Source organism: Gossypium raimondii, chromosome 9 (genome assembly GCF_025698545.1).
Source record: "Gossypium raimondii isolate GPD5lz chromosome 9, ASM2569854v1, whole genome shotgun sequence".
NCBI lineage: Eukaryota > Viridiplantae > Streptophyta > Magnoliopsida > Malvales > Malvaceae > Gossypium > Gossypium raimondii.
In genome coordinates, this window is record NC_068573.1 from 21,361,095 (window position 1) to 21,380,042 (window position 18,948).

General features: G+C 31.5%; 1 protein-coding gene and 1 long non-coding RNA gene across 3 annotated transcripts; one reads left to right on the plus strand and one right to left on the minus strand.

The window, feature by feature from the left end:
- Positions 1 to 200: 200 nt before the first annotated feature.
- Positions 201 to 1,843, minus strand: LOC128032405 (uncharacterized). Its single transcript, XR_008188502.1, has 3 exons — positions 1,772 to 1,843; positions 1,217 to 1,303; positions 201 to 426 (listed from the first exon to the last, which is right to left on the minus strand). It is a non-coding gene; the product is annotated as an uncharacterized LOC128032405 (long non-coding RNA).
- Positions 1,844 to 9,350: 7,507 nt separating this feature from the next.
- LOC105798703 (uncharacterized) lies at positions 9,351 to 18,036 on the plus strand. 2 transcript variants are annotated; one of them, XM_012628869.2, is made up of 14 exons: positions 9,351 to 9,747; positions 10,745 to 10,835; positions 10,985 to 11,069; positions 11,544 to 11,628; positions 13,114 to 13,183; positions 14,044 to 14,113; positions 15,164 to 15,209; positions 15,338 to 15,587; positions 15,663 to 15,868; positions 15,952 to 16,026; positions 16,897 to 16,986; positions 17,197 to 17,277; positions 17,412 to 17,491; positions 17,617 to 18,036. In XM_012628869.2, exons 1-14 carry the CDS (start codon positions 9,626 to 9,628, stop codon positions 17,721 to 17,723), a joined length of 1,458 nt encoding a protein of 485 aa, XP_012484323.1. In that variant the 5' UTR covers positions 9,351 to 9,625; the 3' UTR covers positions 17,724 to 18,036. The 2 variants fall into 2 exon arrangements, with proteins under 2 accessions (XP_012484323.1, XP_012484325.1); XM_012628871.2 differs by having other exon boundaries at positions 9,353 to 9,747; positions 16,897 to 16,966.
- The last annotated feature ends 912 nt before the right edge of the window (positions 18,037 to 18,948 follow it).

Below are 18,948 nucleotides of genomic sequence, written 5' to 3' on the forward strand. Positions count from 1 at the left end.
TATAAATTTCCTTTTTCTACACCGTTATTTTATATGAAAATAGACTCAACAAGCTTCAATTCCATATATCATTCACCCTCTAATTCATTTTATACTATCTTGGGTGATTTTTCAAATTCACGTCACTGTGCTGCCTGAATTCTGTTTCTTTGCAAAATTTTATCCTTTCATGATTTCCATGCATAATTTATCACCTAATCTTTCATAACAACAAACACCTTCATCCTTAACCATTTTAATGACCATACATCATCAAATACTTACACATCACTCATTAGCAAAATCATCATTACAAACATACAAAAAAACTAAATCCCTATACATGCCATAACTCAAACGTGTTTCGATATAAAATACCGAGCAGTTGTAGTTGATAGTGTGGACGATCTCCGACTTCTTTAGGATCCTTGAAGTAGCTTTGCAATACTATAAGAGAAAGAGAAATAAAAGAAGTAAGCATAAAGCTTAGTAAGTTTACTAGCAAATAAATAACAATATTTAACTTAAATAATTAAACTCAATGTCTATATCTCTAGTTTACTCTTTAGTTAATCTCATACTAGTTCTCTTACTTGTTTACTTAGAATACTTGTGTGCATAACTTACTCAATCCTTGCTGCATCGTTGAACATCAATTGATAGTATAATAAGTTCTTAAGTCTTACAACTTACGAGCTTGCCATTTATGCTTTAAACCGAACTTTCATGAACATGATTCATTTACAAGCCCGTTGAGCTACATTGGAATAATAAGGATACTCGGGTCTCTTCGATAATAACATGCCAAAGCCATGTCCCAGACATGGTCTTACATGGGATGTTCTCATGTTGGTGCCCATGCCATGTCCAGACATGGTCTTATAGGGACCTCTCATCTGAGTGCCAACGCCATGTCCTGACATGGTCTTACATGGGACCTCTCGTCTCGGTGCCCATGCCATGTCCCGCACATGGTCTTACAGGGACCTCTTATGATTAAGGATGCCAATGCCATGTCCCGGACATGGTCTTACATGGGATCTCTTTACCCAAATGTCATGACATTCGTATCCGATTACCATCCTTATGTATCAACGGGACTTTTAAATTTTAATTCTCTATCATTTCATGCTTAGATCATCATCAAATAAATTCATAAAATAAATTCATAGTTGCTGGAAAATAACAGCATTGATAATAAATATGGAAATATTGCATTTATTTACCGTAAACTTACCTCGGTACCAATTATAGCCAAATTCACCAACTTAGTCTTCAACTTTATTCTTCCCTTTGTCTAACCTCGAGTTTCGTACTTCTTGATCTAAAATAGTAAATTTAACTTATTTAATACTCACATTCAACAAAACAGCCCTTGACTCTAACTTTTTCAAAATTACAATTTTGCCCTAAACTTTTACATAATTACATTTTTGCCCCAAGGCTCGGAAATTAAACTTCATCTCTTATTCTTATGTTTTATAACATTATGAACATTTTTCCCTTCTATGGCAACATCAAATTCCCACTCTAACATGTACTTATGAACATTAGGTATTTTTACCGATTATGTCGTTTTACTCGTTTTCACTTAAAATCGCTTAGCAAAAGTTGTTTAACATAATTTCTAGCTTCATGTTCTATCATAAAACATCAAAATAAACACTTTTCACCTATGGGTATTTTTCCAAATATAAACCCTAGGTTAAATTATTGCTAGAATAAGCTAAATTAAGCTACCGGGATCTCAAAAACGTAAAGAACATTAAAAACGGGGTTTGGGATCACTTACTATGGAGCTTGGAAGCTTGAAAACCCTAACTATGGCTTCCCCCCTTGCTGATTTCGTTCATATGAAGAAGATGATGATTTTGCCATCTTTTTCCTTTTAATTCATTTTAATTACTAGATTACCAAATTGCCCCTAACTTAAAAATTTTCTATTTCACTTATCTCATGTCCATTTTTGTCTACCAAGTTACCAATGGTATAATTACCATATAAGGACCTCCAATTTAAATTTTCATAACAATTGGACACCTCTAACATGTAGAACTCAACTTTTGCACTTTTACAATTTAGTCCTTTTGACTAAATTGAGTGCCCAAACGTCGAAATTTTCGAACGAAATTTTCACGAAATCATTTTGTGAAATTGTAGACCATAAAAATATAAGAAAAATAAAATTTTTCTCATCGGATTTGTGGTCCCGAAACCACTGTTCCGATAACCTCAAATTTGGGCCATTACAACATGATTGTGCCAAAAGTCACTAGTGGTGTTCAGGAGTCTCTATGGAAGGCTATGACAGGATTTGGAGGGATATGAAAGTTGGAGAGATTTTTAGTAAAGGAGAAAAACTTAAAGCTTTCTTGGTGATGAGAGGAACTTATATAAAAGGCTTGTAACTTAGAGTTTTCTTTGTGATGAGAGGAGCTTATATAGAGAGATTTCTAAATGAGTGCCTTATTATGTAGAGTTGGTAAGAGGGTCCTAGATAGCATTGATAGGATTTGTGTTAGAAAGTGACTTAATGGTAAAATTTAAAATTAGCCTAAGTTTGTTTTATTAAAAATAACTTTAAGAAAATGGATCAATTTTCTAAAAAATGGATTGATTTTCTAGAAAATATGATGTTAACCTGAACCTACATCTAATAATTGCTTAAGAAAAATAGAGTGCGTAAATAATGACCAAAGTGGTAGTGGGAGTGGAAACTTCTGATGGCACTACGTAAAATAGAACAAAAACAAGTTTGGTTTCCTTATGCTTGTAAAGCCTAGCTTAGTGAGTAAATACATTATCTTTAATACCAATACAAGTGATTTAAGTCCTATCACACATTGGTATAGCAGTCTCACTTTTGTAGCTAAAGATATAGATCATATTGGAAAAATCAGTTTAGAAAATAGTGTTTTTAGGCACAAAGGAAATTTAAATTTTTTATTTAAAATTGAGTCTTTTGTAGCAATAAACTTTAACCAAAATTATTTCTATGCTTTATATAAGGCAATTAAGTCGATCCCGACTTTTTGCCAAACGTTTTTCTCCACTATTCTTAAACCATGAATTGTTTTAAGTGTAGGCTCAAAGTATCACGAACCAATAGCATAGAATAAAAACTTTATTAACTTTTAGTAAGAAAATTAATTCTCTCTTTAATCAGAAACTATGTGGTTTTCCCATAAAATATAATTTATTTTGTAAAATAAATTACCACTATTTTTTGACAGAATAACAATGCTAATAATATGTGTAAATAGTTCAACACATAATTCCTATTTGTAGAGAATCAATACAAGAGTTCTATTCGAATAATGTCTAATTAAATAATATTTTAATAAAAAATACAATGTTCCAGTAAAACTTGAACACAAGGGGCGGTGACAACCTTAGTAAAATACTAGTTTTTGTCACCCTATCAAGTAACAAGGCCAAATTGGGTCTTTCATGTATTGAATCCAATTATATGTGCTATCTAGACTTTTAGCCAACATTTATAAATTATCCAACCCAATATTTATTTTCTATTTCTCAAATATTTATTTAATCAATCAATTAAATTAACTAAATTAATTTCTAAATTAAATTACTTTCTTAACCCAAATATAATTTCATTAAAGTCATGAAAACTTTATCGTGTTAGAATCCATAAGGAAAATATATGTAATTGGCTTATTCAACAAATCTATGATGACTAATTAATTTAATTCTCACTTGAACTTCAATTATTTAATTAAAATTAATTAAATAATAATTTGAAGAATTTAAATTAATTCTTAAGTCAATTATTGTACTTTAGCGAGAAAATATATTCATTACAGATAGTGATACATACAATTTATTTATCTTACTTCATCGTTTTCATTCATTTCATATTATTGGTTCTACATGCAATTTGTTTTGGTTATCTCAAGCTAGTGAATGGACCGTTTGGACATATATAATTAAGACTCAAATAATTTGTAATTAAGTTTCAGCTCTTCTCCTATTAATTACAACATTATTAAGTCATGAAGTCGTTCCCCTAAAGTATCATGAATGAATTCTCCCTTATTAAATACCATTGCAAAAGCTACTTAATAATTGCTTATCCAATGACCTTGTCATAAGTGTTTTACACTCATAGGATATCCTTACTCTTTTTGGGATATATCCGTTCTCCCAATATGATCTTATTTTATCTCATTTTAATTATTGCATCTTTCTTCATGAAAAGTTAATTACTATAGTAATTGAATCATTTATTGATAACTTTAAATTATATAGACATTTGTAGCACCTTCTGACTAGTAATTTATGCAAATTCTAAGTGCTTGATAGCAAATTCTATAGTTTTTATTACAAATTTTTCAAGTTGGATAAATTTAAAATAAAATTCTATTTTTACTTAATGACAAGCTAATTTTACATGCTTTTGCCAATTTGGAGCACTAGAAGAGAATACAGTCTTGAAGCTCACTTATTGATGCTCAATGCTGTAGCATTTCTACAGCATAAGCCATGAAAACATGGGTTGATAAATAATTAGCATGGGATGACCCAAATGAAGTATTGGACTCTCAAATTCACCTTGACTCAACTCTTAAATAGGTCACTGAAGCTGGACAAGCCTGCTGCAAAAAATGAAGCCTAAACTGTCCATTAAGGAAGGAAAAAGCTCAATTTGGCCATGGGGATGTCAAGCCATTCAAGGGGGACTTGGTAAACCACCAAATCAGCTTCTAAAATAAGCAACCAACCTCTCTTTCCAAAAAATATGCAAATGGTCCACTCCCTCCAACTTTTCTCCCTTGAATCAAGCTAACATCCTTCCCAAAATAGCAAACCGTCCACCCACATTCCTAAACTCAAAGGCTGATCACCTTTAAGAGAAATTCAAGGGATGTCAAATGCTAAAAATAACAAAGACTCAAGTGGACTCTCAAGTATAAATAAGGGAGCTACATTCACTTCTCAAAATCAACTCATTCTTCATCTCTCATTTCTTCTACACATATCCATCTTTTCTCAATTCTTTTATCTCATTTTCCATTCATCCATTCCCACTTGAGAGAGTATTTTCAAGGTTTTAAGAGCATTCCCATTTGGAAATATTGAGAGATTTTAAGCTTAGTAGTCATAGCAAGAAGAGAAGAACAAATGAGGAGCAAAGTGAGCAGTGCCACGGAGATCCACCAGAAATGACTTAGCAATTCTCTTTCCCTTCAATCTTTTATTTTTGTTAAATTCAAGAAACATGATTGCGACTAAGTTTTCTGCTTTGAATATAATCATGATTGCTTAATTTTTTTGGTGTTAGAATGATTTAAATTCTTTATCCTAGATTATTTAGCTCTGGTAAAGATGTTCTGTGCATTTGATCTATTTATTCATTCAAGATAAATTATGAACATGTTTCTCATGCATTGTGAATGAAGGGAAGCAATTGAATTAGTTATTTAATCCGATCAATATTATAATTATTTGACATAATACTTGGATGGTGTATAATATTAAAATATTACTACCTTACATAACCTTTGTATGATGTTTGCTTGTGGAATTTTGAGTTGGTTGAACATAGAAATATGCTAGATGAACTTATTAATTAAATAATTACAATATTATAACTTAATTTAATAGGGCTAATAAATTGTCAACTTGCCATGAAAACTTCGTAACATCTTTTAACATTGTTTAAATAATTCCAAGTTAGGAAGGATAATTATTCTAACACATGCATGCTATCGTGATTAACTCTTAAAACTTGTATAATTTTGTGTTTATTTTATTTGTGAGCACACTTAGATTAATAATTAGGAAATTCATCACACTTTTATTTATCTCATCACCAACCAACTTGCTAAGTGTTAATTTGCAACTCTTGATTTACATTTACAGTCCCTGTGGAGACGATAAATCTTACTTACTACTTTATTACTTGTCAACAATAGTGTACACTTCCACATCATTCGAATTATTTTGAGACATTTATCACTAAGAAAAATCACCCATGACCTTGGTACTTTTCATTTATAATGTAATGCCAATGACATGATATCATTTACCCTTTATTTAGGCTATGAATTCCACTGTTGTGGAATGATGCTACATCATGCAAAAGTCTTATACCCAACATATCAGTTTTCGATTCCTTATCTATTTGAACTTAGACTTTCATTTACATTAAAGTATACGAGTCACACATATATAGTCCATCAACCACTCAAGATTAAGGTGCCTAATGAATGTCACAAGTGAATAAACCCATAAATGAATCTAGGGTCTATTTGACTTGGGTCTTGTTCGATGTATTGTTAATCTAGTCAATGACATCCATGTCTCTATCTTCTGTGAGACATATGCTCCGATACTTAAGACAATGTATCTCCCCAATTGGACTTGATAGATGACACATTAGTCTTTCAATTGAATTTTCAATTTCGATTAGACTAAGGATACATTTAAATTATCTACTATATAAGTTTGTATTTCCATATTACGATTGAACCACGTAATATTGCTTAGTATTAGTTAAACGTTAGATAATCAATGAGCAAATATTTGCTTTCATTTTACTTTAACTGTAAAAATCGTTGAGGACAATATACCAAGATTTAATGATACTGATGGATATTTTATTAAATTAATTTGTTCAAAAAATTACAAGTATATATAGACGAAATCACTAAACTAAGGGCACTAGATCTCTCATCTCTAAGTTCTCCCCTGAGAATTTAGGCTGTAAAACCAAACAACAAACTTGTTTTACACTCTTAATGCACTCTCAAATACAAGTTCCTCAATGAACATATAAGTGATAACAACTCTCCTTCTTTCTAATTTACACAAGCCTCTAATATATTAGAGTTTAAGAATTGCTAAGATAAAGATAAATTACAAGCATGATCCTGCAAAAATAGCCTCATAGAAAAGCTTTACAAAATATCTTCATAAGTTCCAGGATAAATAAAAGATTTCCAAGATAAGTCTTTAATGTAGTCATGATCCAATCTACTTATTCCAAGGTATTCAATTGTTGATCCAATACGATACAATTTTCAAAAATTTGTTGCTCTACAAGATGGATATTCAAATACGGGCCAACACACGTCCACAAAATCATTTAAGTCATTTCACAATTGATTACATTAAAAAATATTTCCATCTCAACAAGGCAAATTATGTTGCCGTTGAAGTGCTAGCCGAAGTGGCCACTTCTGTTGGCACTTAGATAGCCACTTAAAACAAATTGCCCCAACAATAAAACATCTATTAAGGTTGAACAAGCCTTCCTTATTTAAAGCACAAATCTATCTTCACAAAGTAACCTTTAATCCTACTTGATTTGTCCAAATTTCATCAAATCAATTATCCTTAATATAAGATACAAAAGATCATAAAGTTGGACCATATCTTCTTGGATTGCATATCTCAATATATAAGGTAAGTAAATCACATAAGGATCCTTGAAAAGTAACATTTCTTGATTCAATCTCTTTTCCAATGATAAATACGAGATTAGCTACACAAAATCCTCAAAAGGATGCAAGCAAATCAACAAAAATATTTTGGTCGAACATGCCAACAAATCAGGTAAGTTATGTGCTTGATGTAGTGATAGATGACCACTTCCATAAGCACATAGATAGCCACTTCAAAAACTTGTCTCAACACCTGATATTTTTCTAGTATTTAGATTTTTTTCTTAAAATATTTTTCGTTGTTGGGTAAATTTTCTTGAAATTAATTTCCGAAACTTGTTTATAGTGAAACCAGCATTACATAAATTAGATTTGTTTCAAAATATTATAAAAACATTTTTCTTTGATAATCCAAATTTATTTTATAATAAATAATATATCTTATAGACTTAATAATAACCAATATCTAATTAAAACTTAATTTGAAGTTATATATATTATATATAAGAGTAGATATTGACACTTTGGAATTAAAAGAGAAATAAAATAAAATAGGATTTAAAAATTCTCATATTTATATTATTAAAATATTCATAATTTATTTTTTAAAGGAATATTCAAAGTTATACTGTAAAACAATTATCGCTACATATTTTGAAATTGTAATATATAGTATTAAATTATTAGTATAAAATTTTCAATAAAATAATAAGAATATTACTTAAAATGTAAAATTATTATCAATGTTAAAACTTATTATTAAATAAGTTTAATAAAATAATAAAATAATAAATAATATTAATAATTTATTGCATAATTAAATATAAATATGTATGTAAATAATATTAAAAATATTAATTGATATTAATATTTTAAAAATTAAAATTAAAATTTTATATTAATATAATATTTAATTTTATTCAAATTAATGTTTATATAAAAATCAAGTTACCCATAACAAACTATTCATCAATAAATCATTTTCACGAAACAAATATAAAAAAATGCAGAAGCTATCTTTATCATGAAACAAATATGCCTTAATCTAGTAGTAAAATTATTGAAAACCTTGTATGTGATAAGAACATTCAAATGAATCCTAATATGATTAGGTGTAACAATAATTATTAAAGTGGGTCTTCCTCATTATTTAACAACAACTTTGTTAATAACAAGGCACGTCACTAATATAGAATCTACAGACGGATTGTGTTAAAGTTGTTAATGAACGCTATTGCGTCATAAAAGGGCAAAATAGACAAGTCACTAATGAAGAATTTACAAATGATTATAAAATAAATAATATTACATTATTATTAAGAGTTAATTACACCAAATACTCGAAACTATAACCCTCATTTTAAATTAATCTTTAAATTTTAAAATATTTTAATTACATCCCGAATTATCATTATTATATCAATAATATCTTTTATTACTAAAATTGTTAATTTAACTATTAAATATGATAATATTCATTTTATTAGAATTTTTATTTTAAATTGTTTCACATAAAATTTCAATAATAGAAAGACCTGCTTGATATAACACCGATAATTTAAATATATAATTAGAATACTTTAAAATTTAGAAACTCATTCAAAATAAACATCAGAGTTTGAGGACATTAACTGTATTATTAATTATAAGCGAGATGATAAAAGAAGTTGTAAATAATTAAAAAAGGCGCATTATAGAGGGGCAAAATAGGCAAATCAATAAGAAAGAATCTACGAAGGATTATAGTATTGTAGAGGGGCAAAATAGTAATACAAGAAAAGATGAAAAAAAGGCAATACGATGTGGTTAGCATTAAAATATTGAATATTTTTAAAAAATGGAACAAAATCCAGCTGGAGAGCGTAGTGAAGTAATAAAAGATTAAAAAATAGAAAATGAAAAAGTAAGGCATTGGTGTGAAAGCGAAGGTTTTTTTTTTTCTTTTCAAAAACAAATGAAAGAGAGAGAGAGAGATAGAGGGAGAGATAATTTAGAGAGTAAATGCGTTTTGTTTTGTACTCATTAATCATCGGGGTGAATTGAATAAAGAAATGAAAGTAGAATAAGAATAGGATTATTGGCGCTCACTAAAATCTCCAAAAGAATTTATTTCCTTTTTACGTTTTCCACTACAGAAATCCCCCCCCAAAAGTAAAAACTAGGGCTCTTCTTCTAAAAAAAGTAATTGCTTTTTGTAGAAGAAGAAGAAGAAGAAGAAGAAGAAGAAGAAGAAGAAGAAGATGATTATGAGTTGGAGAAGAGTTTTGAAGTCAGCTCAGGCTTTGGCAGCCCATAGCTTGCTTTTTTGTTTCACGCTTTTGCTTCTTCTTAAGCTAGATCATCTTGTTTCTTACTCTTGGTGGTCAGTTCTCTCTATTTCCTTCCAATTTGATTTTGCTTGCTGTCGTTTATAAACAAAGGTTCTTCTTGTAAGTTACAAACACTGTTTTATTACTGTTGTTTTTAAAATTTTGGTTGTGCGGGGATTAATACAAGTTTAAATGATTAATTACCAACGCTTGCTGTTGCTGAAGAAAGTCTTAATCTTTTTTTTTTGTCTGTTTTTAATTTTATATTTTCAGGAGAGAAAAATGTTTTTGCTTGTTTAGTTTGTTTTTTGTAGCAGTTTCGTAGAAAATAGGGAAGGATTGTCGTCAAACATGATTCTCTTTTTGGTGTCTTCAAATTGGCGGGGTTGTGATATAGTTTTGATAAAGTAATGATTTTGCAATAAGATAGAACGTGAAGCAATCAATATTGTTATGTTAATCGAGATAAATTGTATGCCAAATCTTTAATATAATCCAAAGATGTTAAAAGGAATCTGGGGTTAATGTTGAAATCAAAGCAATAAAAAACTTGGAAGACCAATATCAGAAAAGTTGCTTAAAACCATTATAGGGTACTTATGTTAAGGTAATTGTACTATAGGGTACTCATGTTAAGGTAATTGTACATGATGGCTATCTCCTCAAATGAAACCTGAAATGTGGAGGGTTGCCATGATCTGCTATAAATCTGGCTTTTCAGCAGAATGCTTAAAATTATCTCTATTTTTCTTTCTTTTCTTTCCTCTTTTGATCCTTTGGATCTATTCACAGTGACCAATGTTCTTAAAGAGCAAAGAGCTAAATATTTTATGAATAAAATAGATGCATTTTCTTCTAGTGTGGTTGTTCTGAGGAGAGGAGAACACAGGTTTCTTGAATATGCGGATCTGTATGCTGTAGTTTTCAATTTAAATGCAAATAAATATGACATGCCTCTGAGCCTGTGATTATGAAATTTTGTCGATTAGCATCGAATCCTTTCATTGATTTTGGGGTTTAGTAGCTTTATTTAATGACATTCGATTGCAGGACAATATTTTTCCCACTTTGGATGTTTCATGGAGTTGTTGCACGTGGAAGGTTTTCCTTTCCTGCCCCTTCAGTTCCCCATAATCGCCAAGTATGTCTGTCTGTTACTATGACATTTTACTTGAATTACGCTTTGACTATCGAAAACTTAAATTCTATCTGGTTTCTTCTGGTTGTGAATGTTTCAAATTCATAATCAGTTTTATGACCATAATTATTTTCCTTTTTTTGCTTGGACAGTGGGCACCATGTCATGCCATTGTAGCAGTACCACTACTAATTGCTTTTGAGCTGCTTCTCTGTATATATCTTGAGAGTGTAAATGGTATAGAACCAACGTTCTTTTCATTGTTTTTGTGTCATTTCGTTTAAATTTTTTCATCTCTTAGGTTATTTTTATTATCATTATTTCTAATTTTAAATTCTTAGTCATAGTTGAAGTAAAACAGAACCTCTGGTGCTCCAGTTCTTCAATTTTCTTGAAGCACCCGTGTCTAACACCCGTGTCTGACATATATCTAGATATGAGTAAGGGGGTATGGCCCTCTAAGGACCCTCCTAATACATTATAAAAATTAGAAAAAAGTTGAATACACATGTGCAGGACACATATCTGTACTCACACCTGAGTTTGAGTGACATAGCAGTAAACCATTTTAGTGCTTACATTATTTCTTTTATGGGCATGTTCATGAACCTTTTTTAATTATTTTTTTGTCACAGTTAAACCATTTTAGTGCTTACATTATTTCTTTTATGGGCATGTTCATGAACCTTTTTTAATTATTTTTTGTCACAGTTTATGGATTTCCTGCTGTAAGCTTGAAGGTCGTCTTCCTTCCACTATTGGTGTTTGAAATAATTATTCTAATTGACAATTTCAGGTATCTTAAAGTTAAAAACTTACATTAAACTTTCATTCATTGTCTGTTAAAATCGTGTACTTTACATAATCATACAGTTTTTTTCATAATTACTTAATCGGACAATATTGCTTATTAAATCTTCCTTATGCGTTTTGTTGTTTTTGTGGAACGATATAGGTTCTGATAAATTGATTCAGGGGTTAGATGGTGTTCTCTGTCTGTGGATATGTAGCAGATCGGGTTCACCATTTTGAAATTTTGGATTTTTGTCTGCCCTTGTCAAGAGTTGATTTGGGCATTTAGGATTCAGCCCATATGTGGCTTCACTCACCCACTCATTGAGAAACAATGCTTAATGGCATTTGCCATGTTATTAGACTTGTTTATTTTAAAACTTGAGTGCATGTAAGGAAATAAAGATATCCAAGTTTTTATTGTATTATCATACTATTTTATTTTATTCAGTGATGACCAACAGATATAGAAGGTTGAGAAAGGATAGCATTCTCATCTTATAAGGCATAGACAAATATCCATATTCACCTGTACCTTGTTGGATACTATAATCATGGGAATAAGTGGGCCATTAGAATGCCCTGTCATTCCCTTCCTCTTAATTGCATTAGCTCAGATGATCAGTAGTGTCGGCAAAAAGCCTTAGGCAGGATGGTGATTTCTAATGCAAACTTTTCACGGTAAAGAAAACAAACTATTGAGCTAGCTCAATTGTCTGTAGCTTCTAAAGTTAAAAGAACTTGGCCAAGAGGGTGACTTATAAAGTAAACTTCAGAAATTCGCGTTATAAATTGCAGTATATAAATTTGTGATAAATAGAAAAAAATATTTGTTCATAAGTAGCATCTGATGAACTTTATCTTGTTAGTTAGGTAGAGATTATGATAGCCAAGCCTGAAACTAGAGTAATTGGCAAATGGTTAATAATTTCCCTGAGAGTCATATAAGGAAGAAGGTTAACCAATCTATTCACTGTTTATTCTAGGCATCTCAGCTTTCGCCATTTTGTGTCTGGTTTTACTTTTATTTAAGGACCTAAAAGTTTAATATGTTCTGATGATTAGGGTTGAAGCCTGCTTAACTGAATTGTTTGTTGACTCCCTGGTAGAATCAATGCATTATATTTCAAAGAAAATGTAAAGCCAGGCAACCATAAGTTTCTGTGGCGTCGTGACTTCAAAATAAATGGATTTAGCTAGTTATTATTATTATTATTATTATTATTATTATTATTTCCTTTTTGGTAACAAGTACTATGTAGCATGTGAGTCTTAGGTATGTGCCTCAGAAATATGTCAGATTTGCTTTTCTCCTCTTTCTGAAGCTACTTACTTTACCACTGCTTGCTAGAAATGTGGATTAGGATAAATAAGCTTCTGCTAAATTATTGAAATTTTGAGCTGTATTTTTTACATCCTTTCCTAGTAATTCTATACTCTGCAGGTTTTAAGCACTTATCATAATTATTGTTTTCATTTTCTTCTTCAGAATGTGTAGAGCTCTGATGCCAGGGGATGATGAAAGCATTAGTGATGAAGCAATATGGGAGACTCTACCTGTAAGTTCTACTGAACTTGGCAATTTGATGGCCCTGTCTTTCATGGTTTTCTTTTAGATATTAACCTGAGAGAATATAAAATTCAAAAATTGATGATTTTCTTCAAATATTTGATTTTGCGTGTTTGTTCTTCTAGACCTTAAGCACTTTCAAGTTTCAATCTATCCATGATATTTAGATTTAAGCTTTTACATGGAGGAAAATGGATAACATTGTTATTTATTAATATCTTGCAAACTACAAAAAAAAAAAAAAAAATTATAGAAGGCTCCTCATGAGTATATGAACTAGTAAAAGATTGGAGCATGCAATACTTTAGTGCCTTTGCTGTTATTGTTTTTCTCATATTGACGAAGAAAGAATTAAGACATATGGTTCCTTTGATGTGTGGAGATTCTATGTTATTTTGATATAGAAAGAGTTAAAGCATCTTGAGCATTTTGAGAAAGGCTAAAATGCTAAAAGGGTCCCTTGTTCTTTTCTAAATATCCTACATAAGCCCTTATCATATATTGTATTCGATTAAGCTCTTAAAGTACTTTGTCTAATCAATCCCTTAAATTACTCTCTGTTTCTAGTTAAGCTCATAAAGTACCATATTTTTGAATTAATCCCTTATTCTTCCAACAGTTTTTAGTGCTTTTCATGCAAAAAAAGGGTAATTAAACAAAAATAATATTAATAGCTCAATTCGGTGCAATAGAAGGTAAGTGTTTATTTGAGAAGGTATAGGAATGTTTTCGGTGTTCTAGCCTTTGAGAAACTTGGTTCTTGTAATAAAATATTTACTGTTATTGGGAAGTAAGCCTGTCAGGTTTTTATAGAATTGACTGTTAATTAGCTCTTATTTCAATTTGCAGCACTTTTGGGTTGCAATTTCAATGGTCTTCTTTGTTGCTGCTACAGTCTTCACCCTTCTGAAGTTATGTGGTAATTTCTTTACTCAACTAACTATAATACAATTTGAGCAGTTGCAAAGTAGGCATATTCTTCTTCTCTACATAGGCTTTATATTGTAGTTCTTGATCCAATTATCTTTATCATTCCACGAAGACATATCACTCTTATATAGACAAAGTGGCACATGGTAGTTGGTACCAATTTCTGGTACTTTGAAGGTCTATGGATTGGTGAATTTGTATGCGGCTCATGACTGCTTCCAGATAAACCAGAGTGAACTGTGGTTTTAGCTTCCTATAAAATAAATAAATAAAGAACATTTTAGTCCTTTTGAGTTCTCAGAAGCTTGAATTTTTACTCCTTTTGTAGATTAATAGAGGATTCTTGCTTGAGACCAAATGAAATTCACAACCCTGTAAGACATTTTGATTTTTAGTACTGGAGATCATTAGTGTGATTTTCAGTTCCAGAAGCTGTTAATTTTGGTACCTTCATCAAGAGCTGGTTTGCTGTGTTGTCACCTTAGGAGTCATTCAGTCCATTATTATTATCAAAGTTTTTGATGTCTCTTTTGCTGAGTTAGTGTTACTTGGCACTTAAAATGACTAGCTGTCTATTTGTTCATAAGCAGATTAAGGAATAATGATTTTGGTATCATAAAGGTCTTTAATTGGCAGTATTTACTGTAGTAATGAATATTGCAACCATTTATAGGAACGTCCTTATCACATCATCATCCCTGAATATCATAGTAAGGTAGAGTAGGCATGGGTTATTGGCTTTGTATCATATCAATAAAACGGTATAGTCAAACTTCCATATAGAATGTTCTTCCCAGCATACCTATCCCAGAATTGCAGCTCAGAATGTGAATCACTTCTTGAGCACCAAAATTTGAAATATAATTGCATTGGTGCTTCAGTTTTTACTTTTAAATCTTTTCCTGTTAATGACCATCGCAAGAATTTATGCTAACTTGCAGTTTGATTTCACTGCACTTTTGAAGCAATAAATTGATACATCTAACTTCAGTTTTTGGTTAACATTTGTGATTATTGTGTTCCTCTACAAATATCGCAGGTGATGTAGGTGCTCTTGGCTGGTGGGACTTGTTCATAAATTTTGGGTACAGCTTTGTTGCTTTTAATTTTGTTGATTTGTTTTTTTGTGTTTCCTGGAATTAGCACTATGATAGTCCGTTTGAGTTGAGTGACTAGAAAAATCTGATAGATTCTAATTCATTTTTTCATGCAGTATTGCTGAGTGCTTTGCTTTTCTTGTGTGTACAAAGTGGTCCAATCCTGTAATTCATAGAAATTCCCCAGCAATAGAAGCTGGTCCATCTACTGCAACTATTAGATATCTTGACTGGAACAGTGGCTTAGTAGTTGCTCCCGAGGAAGACCAGCAGCAGGATACAATGTGTGGCCTGCAAGATATTGGTGGTCACCTCATGAAAATTCCAATAATTGGTTTCCAAGTCCTCCTCTGCATGTATTTAGAGGTATGCATATTACTGATGGTCTTGGCTCTCATTGAGGTATGTTGTCAGCAAATATATGATTGTTTCAAATTTCAGGGAACACCTCCTGGTGCTAGAGATATACCACTTCCAGTTTTGTTCTCTCCTCTTTTCCTATTGCAAGGGGTTGGTGTGTTGTTTGCTGCCTCAATATTAATAGAGAGAATTGTACTTTTACTACGGAGTGGGGCTGGCACAGGATTTTACTTCAGATTCTCATCCCGAGCTCATGATTGCTTGGGATTCTTGCACCATGGTTCTAGGTATTGACCATTTAGTTTGTAGATAGGGCTGGATTGTGCAGTTTATGAATGACAACTGATACTCTGTCTATCTCGAAAATCAGGTTATTAGGTTGGTGGTCAATTGATGAAGGAAGTAGAGAGGAACAGGCACGCCTTTATCATGATGGGGCCTCTGGGTACGTATGGTTTTAGCTTCTTCTACTTTGTATAGATGCAATCTATCCATCTACTGCTTGTATATGATTCTTCTTGTTGCTTGCTTTTTGTTCACTTCACATGAGTGGTGTGTCTGGCTGTGTCAAAAAAATGTGAATTATGTTGCCTAATATTGAAGAAGGTGAAATTGATTAGACTATAGTAGTAATTAAGGAAAAAAATGAGTACCTTTTTATGAAGTTTGATTGTATTGCTATTTTAGCTGTTTTTTATGTCAAAGAATATAAGTATCATTAAACATAAATATGACGCACAGAAGACCTAAGATTTTTGGTGTTTAAACAAGGAAAGAAGATTCAAGTCAATAGGTGAAGTCCACTCAAAGCCTTTGGTCCTTTTGACATGGTTGAACTGTATGAATAAAAACTGAAATGCACTCAACTGCATTCAAATAATGGATTTTGGTATTCTGTTTTTGTTTTGATCTTCCTTTTTCGGGTGGTTCTGGTTTGAGTTTGTTTTGCACCTTGATTGAGGGAGGAATCCAAGATGACACTAGTATCTTTTCATTTGAGTTTTATTTGCTTTATTTCATGTTATTTTTTCAAACTTCGGGCTGTGGAGGTTGCAAAAGAGGCTTATGGTTTAAAGAAACTGAAGTTCAAGAAAAGATTGTAAGAGAGCCGTTTGGATGATGTAATTTCATGATGTTACAAGATTTCTATTGCCGACTTTCATTGATGTTATTTGTTTATTTTTTTCCATTTTTAACTGATTGTGTATTCTGATTACTTCCTTGAGCTTACTCTTGGCAGTCAGGCCATCGGATTATTCTTAACACTCTCTCGCTACCTTATTTCCTAACTTTTTTATTTGACTGCTCCATGCAGGTATAACACCTTCTCTGGCTATCCACCTGAGATAGTTAAGAAAATGCCTAAAAAGGATCTAGCTGAGGAGGTGATTATGGTTCTCCTAACGTTCGTTTCTGTTTTTGACTTGGTTACTGTATCTCTTTTCTTTTATTTTCTAGTTTGTACCACATTTCTTACATTTTCTTCCTCCTCTTCAATGTGGTGCTATGGTTTTATGTTTGGCACTGTCTCAGTGCGATATACTGGCAATTCCAAGATTTTTTAATGACTGTTTCTGCATGTAAATATAATTTATACGGTTACCTTTTATCTCAGGTTTGGAGGCTTCAGGCAGCTCTTGGTGAGCAATCAGAAATCACCAAATATAGTCAGCAGGAGTTTGAGAGGCTTCAAAATGTAATTTTCAACTTTACCACTGCAGCTTTATTGGGTCAAATAATTAATTGTTAAACCCTGCATTACGAGCCTAATGAAGGTGGGTTGAGATATATTCTTGTTGCTGACATGCGTGTTTTTTATGTAATGTCCAGGAAAAAGTGTTATGTAGGGTTTGCTTTGAGAGAGAGATACGTGTGGTTTTGCTCCCTTGTAGGCATCGTATTCTTTGCAGGTATAAGGTCCTTTTGATGTGATTGCATTTAAAGATGTATCCAAATGAAATTCAATCCTTTTCACTCTTAATCAGAAATTATTTTATTATTCTATGTTAAGCTCATCAGTTCCTTTGCATTTCAGTACCTGCTGCGAGAAGTGTAGAAAATGCCCTATCTGTCGGGTCTCCATCGAAGAACGCTTACCTGTATACGATGTTTAAATGGAAGTGCAGAGCAAATATCAAATAACCTAACAGGTCAGATGTTTTTATAAAGTTCTCATACGAGAGTGTTGCCGGTTTTAATTGACGTGAGCTAGTATAAAGATATAGAATATACATGCTATAATTACAAAAAGATTTTTCTCCGTTATTTTATATCTAATTACAGGAAATGTAAATATAGTTTCATGATAGGAATGAGATTCTGACATGGGGTTGTAAGGTTTTGCTAGCTTGTTAACTGGATCAGTAGTGCAGAATGACATGTTACGGTCCCTTTTTAAAAAAAAAAAAATTGTAAAACTGTAGAATTAATACTACTTGCCAGTTTATTCTGTGTATTCATTTATTCCTTTATTGGCTTTTTCTCAAAACTTTTTTTTAACTTGTTACTTTTTGAGTTGGGATGAATGAAATAGTAATTGTGCCCAAGACCAGACCTGAAGTTGGTTAATAGATAAATTTATGGAGGAGAGAAGTAAAAAGAATTATTGGGTGATGTGAAAAATATGTGATGCTTCTTGGTGTAGCAGTGGCTTTGGCATTTATTGGTGGATAGTGTAATAGAGATGAGCAGAGTTGAACATCCGTCGTCTCCTACTGAAAGCCAATGCCTTGTCGGATTCTGGGTTATGTTTGAAAATGGACTTTGGTCGACTGTTTTTTAGATTCGGCCTCATCATCTATTTAAATCGGACATTAACAATTTTTCTATTTAAAAAGTAACATTTGTATCAAGGCGTTTTATATTAAAGCTTCATTTGGTTTATAAGGAGTTGAGCTTAATTTTATTTTTACCCATGTCTTGAATGTACCATAATGATCACATTTTCTTTTTCTTCCATGTAATAGAAAGATAATCATGAGTGTAATATGAACTCCCAAGAAACAACTCCGGAAAGATAAAGAGCTTTGCATAAATCCTAATGGGAGGTTTCTCAAAATGTTACAATGTTTTTTTTAAATCAGATTGGTGGTTAAACCGATCAAATTATTGGTTCATTGGTTGATCTTGTTTGGTTTAATGATTTAGTCAGTTTGATTAAAAAAATTAAAGGAATTTGATTCAACTGTCGGTTCAATTAGTTTTCAAGTCGTCAATCTATTTATATTGATTTTTGATCTAATTGGTTCAAAATTATTTTTTAGATTTATCTTTTGGTCAATTTTTAGTTCAATCATATCGACTTATAGATCTGGTGTCGTTCAAACTCTGAAAACGAAAATAAGCATAATGCCATGAAAAGAAAAAA

Excerpts from the sequence above, each read along its gene's own strand:
- LOC105798703 (XM_012628869.2), top strand. The coding sequence starts at position 9,626 with ATGATTATGAGTTGGAGAAGAGTTTTGAAGTCAGCTCAGGCTTTGGCA. Across the intron at positions 14,114-15,163 it reads CACCCTTCTGAAGTTATGTG|GTGATGTAGGTGCTCTTGGC; the intron begins GTAATTTCTTTA and ends CAAATATCGCAG. Across the intron at positions 17,492-17,616 it reads AGGCATCGTATTCTTTGCAG|TACCTGCTGCGAGAAGTGTA; the intron begins GTATAAGGTCCT and ends TTTGCATTTCAG.